Source organism: Phyllopteryx taeniolatus, chromosome 8 (genome assembly GCF_024500385.1).
Source record: "Phyllopteryx taeniolatus isolate TA_2022b chromosome 8, UOR_Ptae_1.2, whole genome shotgun sequence".
NCBI classification, from domain to species: Eukaryota; Metazoa; Chordata; class Actinopteri; order Syngnathiformes; family Syngnathidae; genus Phyllopteryx; species Phyllopteryx taeniolatus.
Window position 1 is genome coordinate 7766013 of NC_084509.1, and position 16351 is coordinate 7782363.

At 43.6% G+C, this 16351-nt stretch overlaps 1 protein-coding gene across 2 annotated transcripts; it reads left to right on the forward strand.

Moving 5' to 3' along the window:
• Nucleotides 1–2073: 2073 nt before the first annotated feature.
• Nucleotides 2074–15586, forward strand: LOC133482650 (multidrug and toxin extrusion protein 1-like). Of its 2 annotated transcripts, none has more exons than XM_061783011.1 (16): nt 2074–2915; nt 4614–4682; nt 4864–5012; nt 5088–5130; nt 6036–6080; nt 8474–8571; nt 8668–8765; nt 9011–9124; nt 9423–9490; nt 9580–9688; nt 9766–9841; nt 13708–13777; nt 13870–14002; nt 14080–14174; nt 14261–14359; nt 14821–15586. In XM_061783011.1, the coding sequence occupies exons 1-16, from the start codon at nt 2859–2861 to the stop codon at nt 15094–15096; spliced, it is 1599 nt and encodes a 532-aa protein (XP_061638995.1). In that variant the 5' UTR covers nt 2074–2858; the 3' UTR covers nt 15097–15586. The 2 variants fall into 2 exon arrangements, with proteins under 2 accessions (XP_061638995.1, XP_061638996.1); XM_061783012.1 differs by having other exon boundaries at nt 2890–2915; nt 4850–5012.
• Nucleotides 15587–16351: the final 765 nt, after the last annotated feature.

Consider the following 16351-nt stretch of genomic DNA (forward strand, 5'->3'; position numbering starts at 1 on the left):
AATGAAGTTGTAATTCATAGATTCTATCAATAAAAAAAGGTTAACTGCTGAGCCATCCCCTCCTTGAGCTGTCACCTTATCGTGGTGGAGGGGTTTGTGTGTCCCAATAATCCTAGGAGCTAAATTGTCTATGGCTTTATGCCCCTGGCAGGGTCACCCATGGCAAACAGGTCCTAGGTGAGGGACCAGACAAAGCACAGCTCCAAAAACTCCTATGATGACAAACGAAGACGTTTTCCCTTGCCCGGACGCGGGTCACCGGGCCCCCCCCTGGAGCCAGGCCTGGAGGTGGGGCTCGAAGGCGAGCGCCTGGTGGCCTGGCCTGCACAGATGGGGCGCGGCCAGGCACAGCCCGAAAGGGTAACGTGGGTCCCCTTTCCCATGGGCTCACCACCTGTCGGGTGCAGTGTGAGCTGGGCGGTGGCCGAAGGCAGGGACCTTGGCGATCCGATCCCCGGCTACAGAAGCTGGCTCTAGGTACGTGGAATGTATCCTCTCTGGCAGGGAAGGAGCCCGAGCTGGTGTGTGACGTCGAGAAGTTCCGACGAGATAGAGTCGGGCTTGCCTCCACACACAGGTTGGGCTCTGGTACCAGTCCTCTCGAGAGGGGTTGGACTCTCTTCCACTCTGGAGTTGCCCACGGTGAGAGCTGGACTTGGCACCAGGACACCCTAGGTTGCAGTTCGATGATCAACTTTGTGGTCGTGTCATCGGACTTGCGGCCACATGTCTTGGACATTTGGGAGAAGAGAGGGGCGGAGCGGTCAACTGATCACCACCTGGTGGTGAGTTGGCTCCGATGGTGGTGGAAGATGCCGGTCTGACCTGGTATTGTAACGTCTGGCAGAATCCCTCGGTAGAAGGAGTTTCAACTCAGAACGCAGAACTTCACCCACATCTCGGGAGAAGCGGCGGACATTGAGTCCGAGTGGACCATGTTCCGCGCCTCTATTGCCGAGGCGGCCGACCGGAGCTGTGGCCGTAAGGTAGTCGGTGCCTGTCGTGGCAGCAATCCCCGAATCCGTTGGTGGACACCAACAATTAGGGATGCCGTCAAGCTGAAGAAGGAGTCCTATCAGGCCTTTTTGGACTGTGGGACTCCTGAGGCAGCTGATGGGTACCGGCTGGCCAAGTGGAATACAGCTTTGGTGGTCGCTGAAGCAAAAACTCGGGCATGGGAGGAGTTCGATGAGGCCATGGAAAAAGACTTTCGGACGGCTTCGAGGAAATTCTGGTCCACCATCCGGCGTCTCAGGAGGGAAAAGCAGTGCACCACCAACACTGTGTATAGTGGGGATGGGGGGCTGCTGACCTCTACTCGGGACGTTGTGAGTCGTTGGGGAGAATACTTCGAAGACCTCCTCAACTCCACTTACACGCCTTCCCATGAGGAAGCAGAGTCTGGGTTCTCTGAGGCGGGCTCTCCTATCTCTGGGGTTGAGGTCACCGAGATGGTTAAAAAGCTCCGTGGTGGCAAGGCCCCGGCGATGGATGAGATTCGACCGGAGTTCCTAAAGGCTCTGGATGTTGTGGGGCTGTCCTGGTTGACACGCCTCTGCAACATCGTGTGGACATCGGGGACAGTGCCTCTGGATTGGCAGACTGGGGTGGTGGTCCCCCTTTTAAAGAAGGAGATAACCCTGTCTCTTATTACCCGGAGTTACCACACGTTTCGCTTCCTTATTGAAGCAGTTTTGCGCATGTTTGCTTCCTCTTTCTTGTTGTACCGGACTGTAGATTAATTCACGCCATAATGGCGTGCCACAGATGCATAACTTTTTCCCTCTTTGATCATATCTAAAAGTTTCACTTTTTCGCTGATGGTCATCATCTTCTTCTTCCTCTTGGGCGCCCTGGAGGAAGCTTTCGCAGGGGCACAGCGCTTAGGCGGCATTGTAAGGGCTTAACTAATCAAAAAAAGTTATCGCTTAAACAAAAAAAGTTATCACAAACACAACACTAAGATACAGTGTGCGAGACAGTCAACAGCGTGGACGAGACTGGAGAGACACAACAAGGGAAGATGCTGGGTGAGGCTGCGATGATGCGCAGCCAATCAGCTCATGGGATAAATCCAGTCGTGCTCTCATTGGTCGATGTCGCGCCGGGAACCAATCACGCGCCTTGTATGAGTGCCCGTGGCATGTACAGTACAGTACAGGCATGTACAAAGCCTCTGAGTCAACTCATCTCTTTGTTTGGCATGCAGGGAAACCTTCTCTCTCGTGCATCAACATGAAACAACGCGTCTTTCCACAATATGCCTGCTGATATGGCTGTATTTTTTCATTTTTATGTTTTGATGAATTTTTTTTTTTTTATGAATATTTTGGCAAAACCTGCGAAGCACTGAAGCCGGAAAACGTGAAGCGCGAAGTCTCGAGGGAACACTGTATTTCATTTTATTAAGTTGGAGCTATTAACGGAATTGCCAACAGCCACAGAATACAATGACCGTTTGAGTGTGTCAAAGTCAAGATTGGCCGACCGCTTGCTGGGTTGGCGCGGCGGCTAACTGCCTGGCCTCCAGGGGATTAATTAGTAACCTTTAAAGTTTGCATAGGAAGATGTGGACACAGTGACAGAGTGACAAACGGCGGCGCTTGAAAGAGAAAGAAACACTTGCTCTCCACACAAACATGGACAAGGCCACCAGTGACAAGATATTCTGCTGCAGCTGGATGCGCCGCAAACTCCCCCTGGCCATCAGGGAAGAGGTGTACCACCTCTTGAGGATGATGGGGCCCCTGGTAATCCCCTAATGCTTTGCTTTGCAATGTATTAGGGGATTGCTTATCCTCGGTTCTTCCTAGTTGGTGGCTCGAATCTTTGGTTATCTCCTTCCGTTTGTGGTGACCATGTTCTGCGGACGCCTGTCCAACGAGGTGATGGCCGGTTACGGATTAGCATTTGCTGTAAGTTGCCCCCAGTGACTGTGCAAGATGATTACATACACAGTCTTTTTTTTTTTGCAGGGTTGCTTTCATAGGTTTTCTAGCAATTGTGATTATTGGCATTTTCCAATGAAAAATGTTGATCTCCATTTGTTTTAAAAAACACAAATAATTTAGACCTACCGTATATGCTTTTAATTGGAGATTGTTTTTTTTGGTTTGTTTGTTTTTGTCCAAAACAATGTAAAAATAGCTTGGCCATACATTTGTTTCTGTGCAGATTGTTTTACCTACTTACGCAAAAAAAAAATTATAATTACTTGGACATATAGTACACCACCAGTAAAATGTTTGGCCACACCTTCTCATACTATGGGATGAGAAACAGTGTCCAAACATCTGACGATAGTGTACATGCTTTTCATTGTACAACATTGTTTTTGTTCTTTTGTTTTTGTTTTTTTAAATCTGAAGAAATGGATTTCCCCTTGTTTTTTGGATATATTTGGAGTTACTTGTTTTTCTTTGGATAACATTGTTTTTTTTGGGTTTTTTTTTAATCTCAAACAAAATAACAATTTCTTATCTCCAAAAATGTTTTTGTTTGTTGGATATACTTACAGATACATGCATTTTACTGGAGATATATGCGTTGCATTGAATGATTGGAAGTGGTCGGAGGGGCTGTAGGCGCAGAAGGGCAGTCACTCTTCCGTCATACAGCCCTCGGGCAGCTGTGGCTACACAAGTAGTTTGCCACCACCTGGGTGTGACTGTGGAGTGAATGAATAATGCATGCAATTGTTCAGTGTCTTTGAGTTCCTTGAGAAGCTCTATATAAGTCTAATGCATTCAAATTATTGCATTGAATGATATTTTTGTTTTTATTTTTATTTTTTAACTTTTTTTTCTGGATATATTTGGAGATACATGCGTGTCTTTGTACTATAACAAACACATTTTATTCATCAAAGAGTATATGCTTTTCTTTGGACAACAACGAAAATATGTTGTCCTTCATTGTTATACATTTCTATTTAAAACTGAAAAAGTATATATAATTTTCTTTGTTTTTGAGAGATGAATGGTAATTATTGGTAGTGTCAATACTTACACAAAACTACTGAAATAACTTGAACATAGAAGCTGTTTATTGGAACGTGTGTTTTGTTTTTGTTTTTTTTTTATAAAAAAAAAATTACTTGGGCAAACATACTTTTCATTCAGAGATACATGCATTTCATTGGAGATACATGTTTTCAAGTGAACAAAATACAGCTTTGTTTTTTTCTTTGTACCCCCCCAAAAATAAATAAATAAATACTTGGGCATAAAGGCCTTTATTTAGAGATACAGTACATGCTTTTGATTGGACAACATCAGTGTTGTTCTTTTTGTTTAAATAAAAGTGTATATATTTGAAAATGCATGATTTTCTTTTGACATCAACAAAAAAAACAACTTCTTTTTGGGACAGATTTACGTTTCATCAGAGATACATGCTTTTCTTTGAGAAAAAACATAAAACACTTTGTCCTTTCTTGTTATTATTGTTATTATTTGTTTCACTGAAATGCTTTTCACTATGTGCTTTTCATTGAAGATACATTCTTTCTGTTGGATAAAATTGTAATGTATGCATTGTGTGACTTTAGTAACCATCATTTGTCTTTACAGTGTGACTCTCATCAAACTTAATCAGCTGTCTTTCTTTCATAGACCATCAATGTGACCACAGCAGCAACAGGCCTGGGTTTAGGGATCACGCTTGATACTTTGGTGGCTCAGGTCTGGGAAAACTCACTTATCCTGTTGTCTGTTATCTGTTATCTGTTGTCATACTCGAGCAACTCCAATTACCGGAGACAAATTCCTTGTGCTTTTATTGGACATGGCAAATTCTGATTCTGATTCCACTGACACCCCTCATTCCCAACCTTGAATGCTAAATAAAGACAACATGCAACAGACATTCGGTGGTAGGAACCTGCTGCGCGTGGGCGTGATCCTGCAGCGAGGCATCATCATCCTGCTGTTGTTCTGTCTGCCCTGCTGTGGTCTGCTTCTCAATGCCCAGACCCTCCTGCTGCTCATGGGCCAGGACCCTGAGGTCACCCGGTAACGAATGCAACCAATGTGACCGACTCGATCATCAAAGCATCTTTGTCCTCACGCTGAACTTTGTAATTTCAGAATCGCACAGTTGTATATCACAGCGTTCATCCCAGCAATACCTGTAAGTTGTTTTCAGTGGTGGGCCATTAGGGCTGGGTTCTATAACTAATGCCTATATCAGACTACAGGACTTTGGGCCGATATCGGCCCAATTTTTTGGGTCAGAAACGACAAAAAATTATTGTAGTGTGACATAATCCACGACCAACAATTTGGCCCAATAGCCCTACGACGACAAAATGAAAAGTCTAGCATGTTAGATTTATTTGGGTATCTTGACTGTTTGGCAGAAGGTTTCTCTGGCCTTGGGTGTTATCACAACATGGGGAGTCATATCGAAACCACCATACCTCAGTAACCGAAACTCCTCCATAATTTCATGGATAACAAAACTTAATCATGTATTACCCTAGTGTTTTGGAAATGAAACTTAATTGTCAGATAATGGAACATAGCTTCATGAGTATGAAATATAACAATCCAACACAACTAATAGGATTGCGTGCTGTGGACCGGCGCATTGCCTCCTGTGCTTGCCGATGTTAACATACTTGTACGCCGTTGTCAACATTTATTCATGCGCACGAATCAGTGTTTACCGAAACTTTAGAGCACAATTCGACAGAACACCGGCATGTTTACGTACAACCGTGCAAGCCCAGTGATCGTAAAAGACGGGATGCGGTGGTAACGGAATGTATGTTGTGTCGTGTTGCCACTGTCTGATTGAGATACAGAAATATTTTATGCCAGTAATCTGACACAGTGCAATCGTGAAAGACCAAATTTGTCTTGTAGTCTGAGCCAGGCATAAGATGTTAAGAGGTGGCTTAAGCTAGGTAAGTACCCACTGAGACCTTGGCACCAAAGGCCCTACCCGCCACAGACTGTTTTGTATGCAAGTTTGACCTTTTTAGTGTTTTACTGTCTTCTGATTTGACGAATAAATGTGTATCCGTTCTTTAGGCAGTGTTTCTATATCAACTCCAAGTGTCCTACCTTCAGAATCAGGTATACAAACACACATGCTCCCATCCTATTATTAGTTCCTTTATCATTGTTACTTTACCACGTAAGATGATATTTTGAGGGCTTTACCACACTCAAACACCACATTTTGCAGAATCGTTCATCCTGGTGAAAAATCCAGCACCCGAAGCCTGTTTCACTTCGGAATATGAAATTTGATAGGCATGATTATCGTGAGTAGACCTACAAAAAAGTCTCATGAAGCCATGACTGAAATGGCAAAAAAGGTCATTTTGATCTGAAGAGACCATTTTAGGGTAATTTTATCCATTTCCGGGGTTCCTTCAAAGACAGTAGCCCAAGGCTGATACCAAATTTGAAACACATAGACTGTACTTGCTAGACAAATGGACAACGTAAAATTAAAATGACTGAGGTTTTGTCATTGTGTGTGGCCAGATCATGACAGCAAAATTGAATGACTTGGTAGTTTTGAAACTTCAAGCTCCAAAGCCAGTTTCCCTTAGTAACATGAAATTTGGTAGTCATGTATATCACAAGGCAGCATGGTGGACGACTGGTTAGAGCGTCAGCCTCACAGTTCTGAGGAGCGGGTTTCAATCCCCGGCCCCGCCTGTGTGTTCTCCCCGTGCCTGCGTGGGTTTTCTCCCGGTACTCCGGTTTCCTCCCACATCCCAAAAACATGCATGAATTGGAGACTCTAAATTGCCCGTAGGTGTGCATGTGAGTGTGAATGGTTGTTTGTTTCTATGTGCCCTGCGATTGGCTGGCAACCAGTTCAGGGCGTACACCGCCTCCTGCCCGATGATAGCTGGGATTGGCTCCAGCACGCCCGCGACCCAAATGAGGAGAAGCGGCTCAGAAAATGGATGGATGGATGGATGTATATCACAAGTAGACTCACAAAAAAGTCTGGAGAAACCATACCTGAAAAGACGTGAAATATTTGAATTGGTTTTGACGTAGCCATTTTAGGGTGATTTTGGTCATTTTTCTAGGGCTCCTTTAAAGAGGAACTCCTTCCAGAAAGTTTGTCAGATGGCTACGAAATTTGAACCGCACATACTAGACAGATGGGTGACACTAAATTGTGAAACATTTTGGTTTTCGTCATTAAGAGTGGGCAGAGTGTGGCGTTGTGGAGTTGACGGAGATGACTGACCATGAATCATGAAACTTTAATAACTACAAGGTCCAAGATTTCCTGTTTGCTTGCTAGCCAGAGTTCACGGGGCTCAAAGCTAACAGCCCCATGGACCAATGAAAAAATGTTAAAAATTCGCCAACCTGCTAGGCTCATGAGACAAGTTTATTAATAGTGTGTACATTCATTTTCCTGTTTTGTATTGCATATACTGTAAAATACATACAGTGGTGTCTGCTCTTGGTGCAGACGGCTCCCCGAGATGACGTTTCCCACTTGTTTTTTTCTCTACACCCAGCTGTAGGTGATTGTGTTATTCTTTCCTTATTTTGAACTGTGTGTGTGGGTGTGCGCATGTATGTATCTGTATGGATGAATGGTCGGAGGGGATTGATTTTAACTATGCAATGCACTTTGAGTTGCATATTATTGTATGAAAAGTGATCTATAAATAAAGTTCCATTGATTGATTGATTAAAATATGGGTTTAATTCGTTCCATGACCACATAAGTCAAAACACTCATATCTCAATCTTTCCCCATCAACGTGAATCGAAATGCCATTAATTCGTTCCTTTTTTTAGCACTCTATAATATTGTACTTTATAAAAACATTAATGAGATAATTAAATAGAATGTAGAGAATTAAACAGTCACATATTTTGCTTCAGTTCAGTGGACATTGTGCTGCTTTTTCTGGTGTGCGTACTTTGGTCACCTGGGGGCAGTAGAATGATCACATACTTATATACATGGAGCCAGTTAAAAAACTTGTCAGCGAGTGGCAACAATATTAGATAATAAAGAATATACGCCATGAGTATTGTTATATCACCTGTGTACTGGTGTTGCTCCAGAGTTAATGTTCAATTAGCCGTTACTTAAGAAGTTGTAACACTGTGACACAGATGGTTTTTGTTAGCTCATCTATGGCATTTTGCATTGTTGGTTATCATTAGTTTTGGGGAGTGACTAATTACATGTAACCAAATTATATAATTTAATTACAAAATGTTTTTACAGCTTGAAGGCTCCTTTTTAAAGATTTGTTCACTATCTGCCAAACTGCTGAGTTGAGTTCACTGCAACAACACGGCACTCGTATCTCAATTTTTTGCTCGCTAGTCAAAGAGAAAAAATCGTCTGAACGCCCACTTGTATAAAAAAAAAAAAAAAACTCGTAAATCGGGTCACTCGTATATCAAGGCACCACTGTACTGTATTATAAATAATGAATTCTCGTTGTACTAGTGTTTTGTCGTCGTTTCAGGGTATTATACTACCACAGATGTATGCTGGCGCCCTGGCAAATGTGGCAAACTTGCTGACAAACTACATCTTTATTAACGTGCTCGATCTCGGGGTGAAGTGAGTTTACACACACACCCGCACACACACACACGCACATACACACGGGCGCGACTGAAATGTGTCATGGTAAAGACGTTTTTGATATTTTCTCAGGGGATCTGCAGCAGCCAGCACTCTGTCGGAGATTTACATATGTGCCTTCCTGTTTGCGTACATCTGGTGGAAGAAGCTGCATAAAGCGACATGGGGAGGTGATCTAACTTTTGTATTATTATTTTTTTAATCTTCCAGATACAAAAATCAATAAATCTGCCTTTACAATAATAATAATGCAGATTTGCTGTTAAATAATGCTCACAGAAAACATATCTGAATGCCGTAGAGATATTAAGGTTTTGGTTAATACATCGCAGCATATCATAGCAATCTCCAGATACTGGCCAAATATGATGGCGAACGACTGTCTCCATAAGTGCTTGTCTTGCTCCCCCTGCAGGCTGGTCTGTGGAGTCGCTGCAGGAGTGGGGCTCCTTCATGAAACTGGCCATCCCCAGCACACTCATGACGTGTTTTGAATGGTGGATTCATGACTTTGGGGGCTTTTTTGCAGGTTAGAATGTCATTCATAATTTTTATTCTATGCTTTTCAATTGATGTTATGCTTTCTAATGTATTCTTTGCTGTCTAATGTATTTTATTTCATTTTAGCTGTCCAATTTATTTTATTTTATGCTTTCCAATTTATTTTATGATGTCCATTTATTTTATTTTTATCTTTTTCAATTAATTTTAATATGCTGTACAATTATTTGTTTATGCTTTCCATTTTATTTTCATCTTTCCAATTCATTTTATGCTGTCCAATTTTAATTGTAAATATTGACGATGTTGTGTATGGTGTGTGGCAGGGATGCTGGGTAAATACGAACTGGCGGTCCATCATGCCTTGATAACAGTGGTAAACTTCAACTATATGGTATTGTGAGGAAATCTCTTGCCGTTCGGTGGCCATTTTGTGTCTCCATACAGTAAACGTGCCTGTATACATTTCATACAAAATGGCAGGTGACGCTCAGCATCCAGGGGGCGGCGTGCGCTCGAGTGGGCAACGCCCTAGGTGCAGGCTACACAGCCGGAGCACTCCTTACCTGTAAGGTGGCACTGTCGTTTTCAGGTGAGACGCTGGTTTGTTGCAGGTGGAGCTTGCCACTCTGCGTTCAGCGTCAGCCATGTTTTCTTTGTTGTTTGCAGTCGTCTTTGCCGTTGTTCAAGCCACCGTTCTCGGATCTACTAAATCCGTCATCGGCTTCCTCTTCACCTCTGATACGTGAGCCTCTCAGCTAATTTCACACCAATCTAAATATTACAAGGTTAAATTGTGATTTTATGAGGAAAAAGATTAAATAAAACTTATTTTCTAAAGAAAACACCCCATTCATAGAACTAAAATAAAATAAAACACAAAAACACTATCTCATTGAGATTCTATTTACAATTCTAAGAAAATCAAGTAATATTACACCAATTTAAAAAATATATTTTTCTGAAAAAGTTGTAAATTTACAAGAATAAATTAGCAACTAATGAGAATAAAGGTATAGTAAAAAAAATAATTTCATGTTTCAATGTCCCCACTTGGAGCTGTCACCTTATCGTGGTTGGAGGGGTTTGTGTGTCATAGTAATCTTAGGAGCGAAGTTGTGTGGGGCTTTATGCCCCTGGCAGGTCCCCCATGCCAAACAGGTCCTAGGTGGGAGACCAGACAAAGAGCAGCGAAAAGATCCTCTACCAAGAAAAAAAGAATCTCGTTCTCCCTTGCCCGAACATGGGTCACTGGTGCCCCAGCCCGCACCCACGGGGGCCGACTGGCCACAGCCCGAAAAGGCAACGTGGGTTCCCCTTCCCATGGACTCACCACCTGTGGGAGGGGACAAGGGGGTTGGGTGCTCTGTGAGCCGAACAGCAGCAAAAGACGGTGATCTTTGCGGTCCGATTCCTGGCTACAGAAGCTGGCGCTGGCACGTGGATCGTCACCTTCCCGGCATGGAAAGAGCCTGAGCTGGTGTGTGAAGTCAAGAAATTCCAACTGGATATAGTTGGGCTCACCTCAACACACAGCTTGGGCTCTGGAACCAGTCTTCTCGAGAGGAGTGGGCTCTCTTCCACTCTGGAGTTGCCCACGGTGAGAGGCACCGAGCAGGTGTGGGTATACTGAAGGCCCCACGTCTTGCTGCCTGTAAATATTTGGGGGGACAGGTCCTGAATGTTGTTTGTGCCTATACATCAAACAGCAGATCAGAGTACCCACCGTTTTTGGAGTCCTTGGAGGGGCGCTCCAGCAGGGGACTCCCTCGTTCTGCTGGGGGACTTCAATGCTCACATGGGCAATGACAGTGAGACCTGGAAGGGCATGATTGGAAAGAACAGTCACCCCTGATCAGAACCTAAGTGGTTCTGTTATTAGAGTTCTGTGCTTGTCATGGATTCTCCATAACGAACACCATGTTCAGACATAACGGTGTCCACATGTGCACTTGGCACCAGGACACTCTGGCTTGCAGTTCGATGATCGACTTTGTAGTCATGTCATCAGACTTGCGGCTGCATGTCTTGGATACTTGGGTGAAGAGAGGGGCGCCGTTGTCAACCGATCACCACCTGGTTCTGATGGCGGGGGAAGATGCCGGTCTGACCTGGCAGACCCAAATATATTGTGAGGGGACTGCTTGGAACGTCTGGCAGAGTCCCTGTAGAAGTTCGCCCACATCCCGGGGGAGGGAGGGAACATTGAGTCTGAGTGGACCATGTTCCACAGCTCCATTGTTGAGGCGGCCGACCGGAGCTGTGGCTGTGGTTGGTGCCTGTCATGGCGGCAATCCCCAAACCCGTTGGTGGACACCAGCAGTAAGGGATGCCGTCAAGCTGAAGAAGGAGCCTTTTTGGCTTGGTGAAATCCGGAGGAAGCTGAAGGCTACTGTCTGGCCAAGTGGAATGCAGCTTTGGTGGTCGCTGAGGCAAAAACCCGGGCGTTGGAGGAGTTCGGTGAGGCCATGTAAAACAAATTCCAGACGACTTTGAGGAAATTCTGGTCCACCATCCGGCGCCTCAGGAGGGGGAAGTCACTGCAACAACAACACTGTGTATAGTGGGATGTTGTGAGTCGGTGAGCAGAATACTTCTAAGACCTCCTCAATTCTACCGACATGCCTTCCCAGGAGGAAGCAGAGTCTGGGAGCTCTGAGGTGGGTTCCCCTATCTCTGGGGATGAAGTTACTGAGTTGGTTAAAAAGCTCCGCGGTGGCAGGGCCCCAGGGGTGGATGAGAGCCGCTCGCAGTTCCTAAAGGCTCTGCATGTTGGAGGGCTGTCCTGGTTGACACACCTCTGCAACATCGCATGGACATCGGGGACAGTCCCTCTGGATTGGCAGACCGGGGTGGTGGTCCCCCTTTTGAAGAAGATGGACCGAAGGGTGTGTTCCAATTATAGGGGGATCACACTCCTCAGCCTCCCTGGTAAGGTTTATTCAAGGTTTCTGGAGAGGAGGGTCTATCAAGAAGTCAAATCTTGGTTTTAGGAGAAGCAAAGTGGTTTTCGTCCTGGTCATGGAACAGGGGACCAGCTCTATACCCTCAGCAGGCTCCTCGAGGGTGCATAGGAGTTCGCCCAACCAGTCTACATGTGTTTTATGGACTTGGGGAAGGCGTTTGACCGTGTCCTTCAGGGAGTCCTGTGGGGGGTGCTCTGGGAGTATGGGGTACCATACTGTTTGGTCCCTGTATGACCAGTGTCAGAGTTGGGTCCGCATTTCCGGCAATAAGTAGAATAAGTTTCCACTGAGGCTTGGACTTCGCCAAGGCTGCCCTTTGTCACCGATTCTGTTCATTACCTTCATGGACAGAATTTGTAGGCGCAGCCGAGGCTTTGAGGGGGTCCCGTTTGGCGACATCAGTATTATGCCTGTGCTTTGTGCAGATGATGTGTTTCTTGTGGCTGTATCAAGCCATGATCTTCAGCTCTCACTGGAGAGGTTCTCAGCCGAGTGTGAAGCGGCTGGGATGAAAATCCATCCATCCATTTTCTGAGCCGCTTCTCCTCACTAGGGTCGCAGGCGTGCTGGAGCCTATCCCAGCTGTCATCGGGCAGGAGGCGGGGTACACCCTGAACTGGTTGCCAGCCAATCGCAGGGCACATACAAACAACCATTCACACTCACATTCACACCTACGGGCAATTTAGAGCCTCCAATTAATGCATTGTTTTGGCATGTGGGAGGAAACCGGAGTGCCCGGAGAAAACCCACACAGGCACCGGGAGAACATGCAAACTCCACACAGGCGGGGGCGGGGATCGAACCCCACACCTCAGAACTGTGAGGCTGACGCTCTAACCAGTCGTCCACCATGCCGCGGGATCAAAATCAGCACCTCAAAATCTAAAACCATGGTCCTTAGTCAGAAAACGGTGGTGTGCCTTCTCCTGGTCGAGGAGGAGATCCTGTCCCAAGTGGAGGACTTCAAGTATCAAGAGCTGGATGAAGAATATTTTCTTAGATTTGACAAAAGTTGAAATATTAGAAATGTAACTTTACGAGAATTCATTCTGAATTTTTCAAAACCAAAGTTGGAATTTACGTGAAGAATCGTAGTTTTTCAACAAAAAATTGAATAGTTAGAGGGAAAAGACATAATTTTGTAAGAATAATATAACTTTATGAGAATGAAGTCGTAATATGAGGGAAAAAAGGTGGAAACTTATAAGAATAAATTAAAAAAATTATGACCGTTTAATCAAAATAATAACAGAGAAAAAAACTGTCATCTTTCAAGAATAAAGTATTAATATTACAAGGATAAAATCTGAATTTTATGAGGGAAAAATTTTTAATATTACGGGAAAACCTTTTTTCTAAGAAAAAGTGGGAATTTTACATGAAACACTTCCAAGATTACATTCATAATATTATGAGAACAAAGTCATAATGTTGTCAGACAATTGACATGAATTTCTGAGACAAAAACATAATAAAGTCAATAAATTCCTAATATTTTATAGAGTTACAGCACATACTGCAAGAGCATTTCAATGTGGATTGAATTATATTTCTTTTTTGAATGGATTGTTTTGACCCCAGTGTGGGGAAATAAAAAATATACAGTATTTAAAAAGAATTTTGCTAACATGAGCTCTTTCAGGAAGATCATCAGTCTACTCTCGCGCTTGATAAGTATTTACTGCTTCCAACAGTTATTTGATGGCATTGTGGTATGTAACAAATACTTTGAATCCATCCAGAAATGTATTTAAAAAAGTGCACCAAGCTATAAAATACACTTCATTTATTTGCCCTCGTCCAGGGTGTGTCCGCAGGCATCTTTATAGGAACGGGGAAGCAAAAGATTGCGGCGGTGGCTAACTTCATCGGCTACTACTGCATTGGCCTCTCCATTGGTATTGTGCTGATGTTTGTCGCCAAACTCAACATTTTAGGTATTGACTTGAAGAGTTGTTTTGAGACAAACAAGATGTGTTCACCGCTCAGTGTTTTGGTTGTTTTCATTCTACAGGTTTCTGGCTGGGGCTTCTCATTTGCGTGGGTCTACAATCCACCTTCTACATCGTGGTCATATTCAGACTCAACTGGAAGAGCATCACAGAGGAGGTGCGAGTGTTGAGGTGCAATGACTTCTGAATAATATGGCATTATAATAAGTTGGCTATCTTTGTTGTGTGCTTGTTTCTTTGCAGGTGCTGAAACGAGCGCAGACGAAGACAACTGTCCCATTACTGAACACAAGTGCTGCAACAAATAACCACAGTGGAGAGCAGACACAACTCCAGCACAATGTAAGATCAACACTTTTTTCCCCCACACGTTACCACTACTTTACCACTAACTGTAAGTAATGCATTTACTGGCTAACTCACTGACTGACTAAGTAACTGACCAACTGCCTGACTAACTCGGTGAGTAACTACAGTAGCTAACTGAGTCTTACAGAATGACCAACTCACCAACTAACTGACAGAATTACTACCTAATGACTAACTGCCTGACTTGCTAACCGACTAACTACAACTGACTAATAACTGACTGACTGAATGACCAATTCACCAACCAACAGACTAACTTACTGACGGACTGTTAGACGGAGGGACTGACTTGCGGATTGACGGACTGACTGACTGACCTGAGTAAATAACCGACAAAGTGATGTCAGATCGAGAATGGAGCGTTGAGCCTAATAAATTGTGTTGTGTGCGTATTCTAATAATAGTATAAAGTCATGTTTCAACCTTCTCCCAAGTCAGCGGAAGGCTTCACGCACGTGAGCTGCGAGTGTCCTGACGGCAGCGCAAAGACTCCACCCGGTGACAAGGAGGATGCCGTGCATCTCTCTGTTTCCCAATTTGTTCTCCGTCGAGGCATCACCGTGGTTACGGTGCTGGGGCTCCTTGTGGTAGGCGCTTGCGTACACTTCCTGGTGCCGCCACCCGAGAACACGCTGCTGCTTAAGGCCAACCTTACGAGCATCAACGCCACACACAGTCCTCTACAAACTGTCAATATGTTGGACTGGTGAAGACAAGATGAAACTTCAGCAATCCACACCCTTTCTTGTCAGTCATACATAATATAAGACTCTGAATGTTGATCTTTTTCTTATCTTAGAGCTGTATTGTGTGGAGTGACAAGGTCAATTTTAATACATTTTTACTTATTTGATTTTAGTTTACTTTTTCTTTTTTTATTAAATACATGTTATATTGATTGGCTGGCGACCAGTTCAGGGTGTACCCCACCTCTCGCCTGAAGTCAGCTAAGATAGGCACCAGCACACCCACATAAGTGGTCTGGAAAATGAATGGATATGTTGTACTGAGCTTTAAAAAAAAAAAGAATAAAAAATAAAAAAAATATGGGATTGAATCTTTTCTACGTAATGAAACAAGGCTTGTTTTTTGCCGTTACAAAATGTGAATATGAAAACAGTGACAACAACGTCACCACCACTTCATGTCAATGGTGTGAACCATCCCCCACAAAAATGAGAAAATGAAGTACAAGGGGGAAAAAATGTGAAAAAATACATGATGCACATGTAGTACTGTGGGAAACCCTGAAGGGACAAGCTGAAAGTCAAAACAACAACAACATATTTTTGTAAACTGGGATCACAGTTTTCTTTTTAGCATATATCCTAATTTTATTTTTGCGACAAATAGCACAATTGAAGCTGGTAGAATACAAATAAAATGTGATCTAGGGTAGACCCTTAGGGTGAACCTAAATAGAAAAATCATTCATTTAAAAAAAAATAAAAACGCTAATGACTAAATATGTAAATAAAATAAGTAAAAATGTATGTTTTAAAGAACATTATGGACAATATACATATATTAAAAATCTTATAAATACAATAAAACAAACATCACTCCATCCATCCATTTTCTTGCATGGAATCTAAAACCATACCCGCACACAAAAATTAGCACTATTTTGTACAACCAACACAATAATAGATCATTAAATGAACATAAATATCCATATACTATATATGAAACTATAAAAGTGAATAAACAAAAGGCTCCCAAAAAAAGCTAAAAACTGACCTATATATATATATAATAATTTATTTTATCCTCAAATAGCACAGTTGAAACTTAAGGATGACGCGCTGTGGCGACCCCTAAAGGGACCAGCCGAAAGGAAAGGAAGAAGAAGCACAGTTGAAACTTCCCTCCATCCATTTTCTGAGCCGCTTCTCCTCACTAGGTTCGCGGGCGTGCTGGAGCCTATCCCAGCTATCATCGGGCAGGAGGCGGGGTACACCCTGA

Bases quoted from the DNA above. Each gene is read 5' to 3' on its own strand.
- LOC133482650 (XM_061783011.1), top strand. From the start codon at position 2,859: ATGTTCTGCGGACGCCTGTCCAACGAGGTGATGGCCGGTTACGGATTA. The intron at 4,683-4,863 runs GTCTGGGAAAAC...AACATGCAACAG, and splicing joins TTGATACTTTGGTGGCTCAG to ACATTCGGTGGTAGGAACCT. The intron at 14,360-14,820 runs GTAAGATCAACA...CCTTCTCCCAAG, and splicing joins AGACACAACTCCAGCACAAT to TCAGCGGAAGGCTTCACGCA.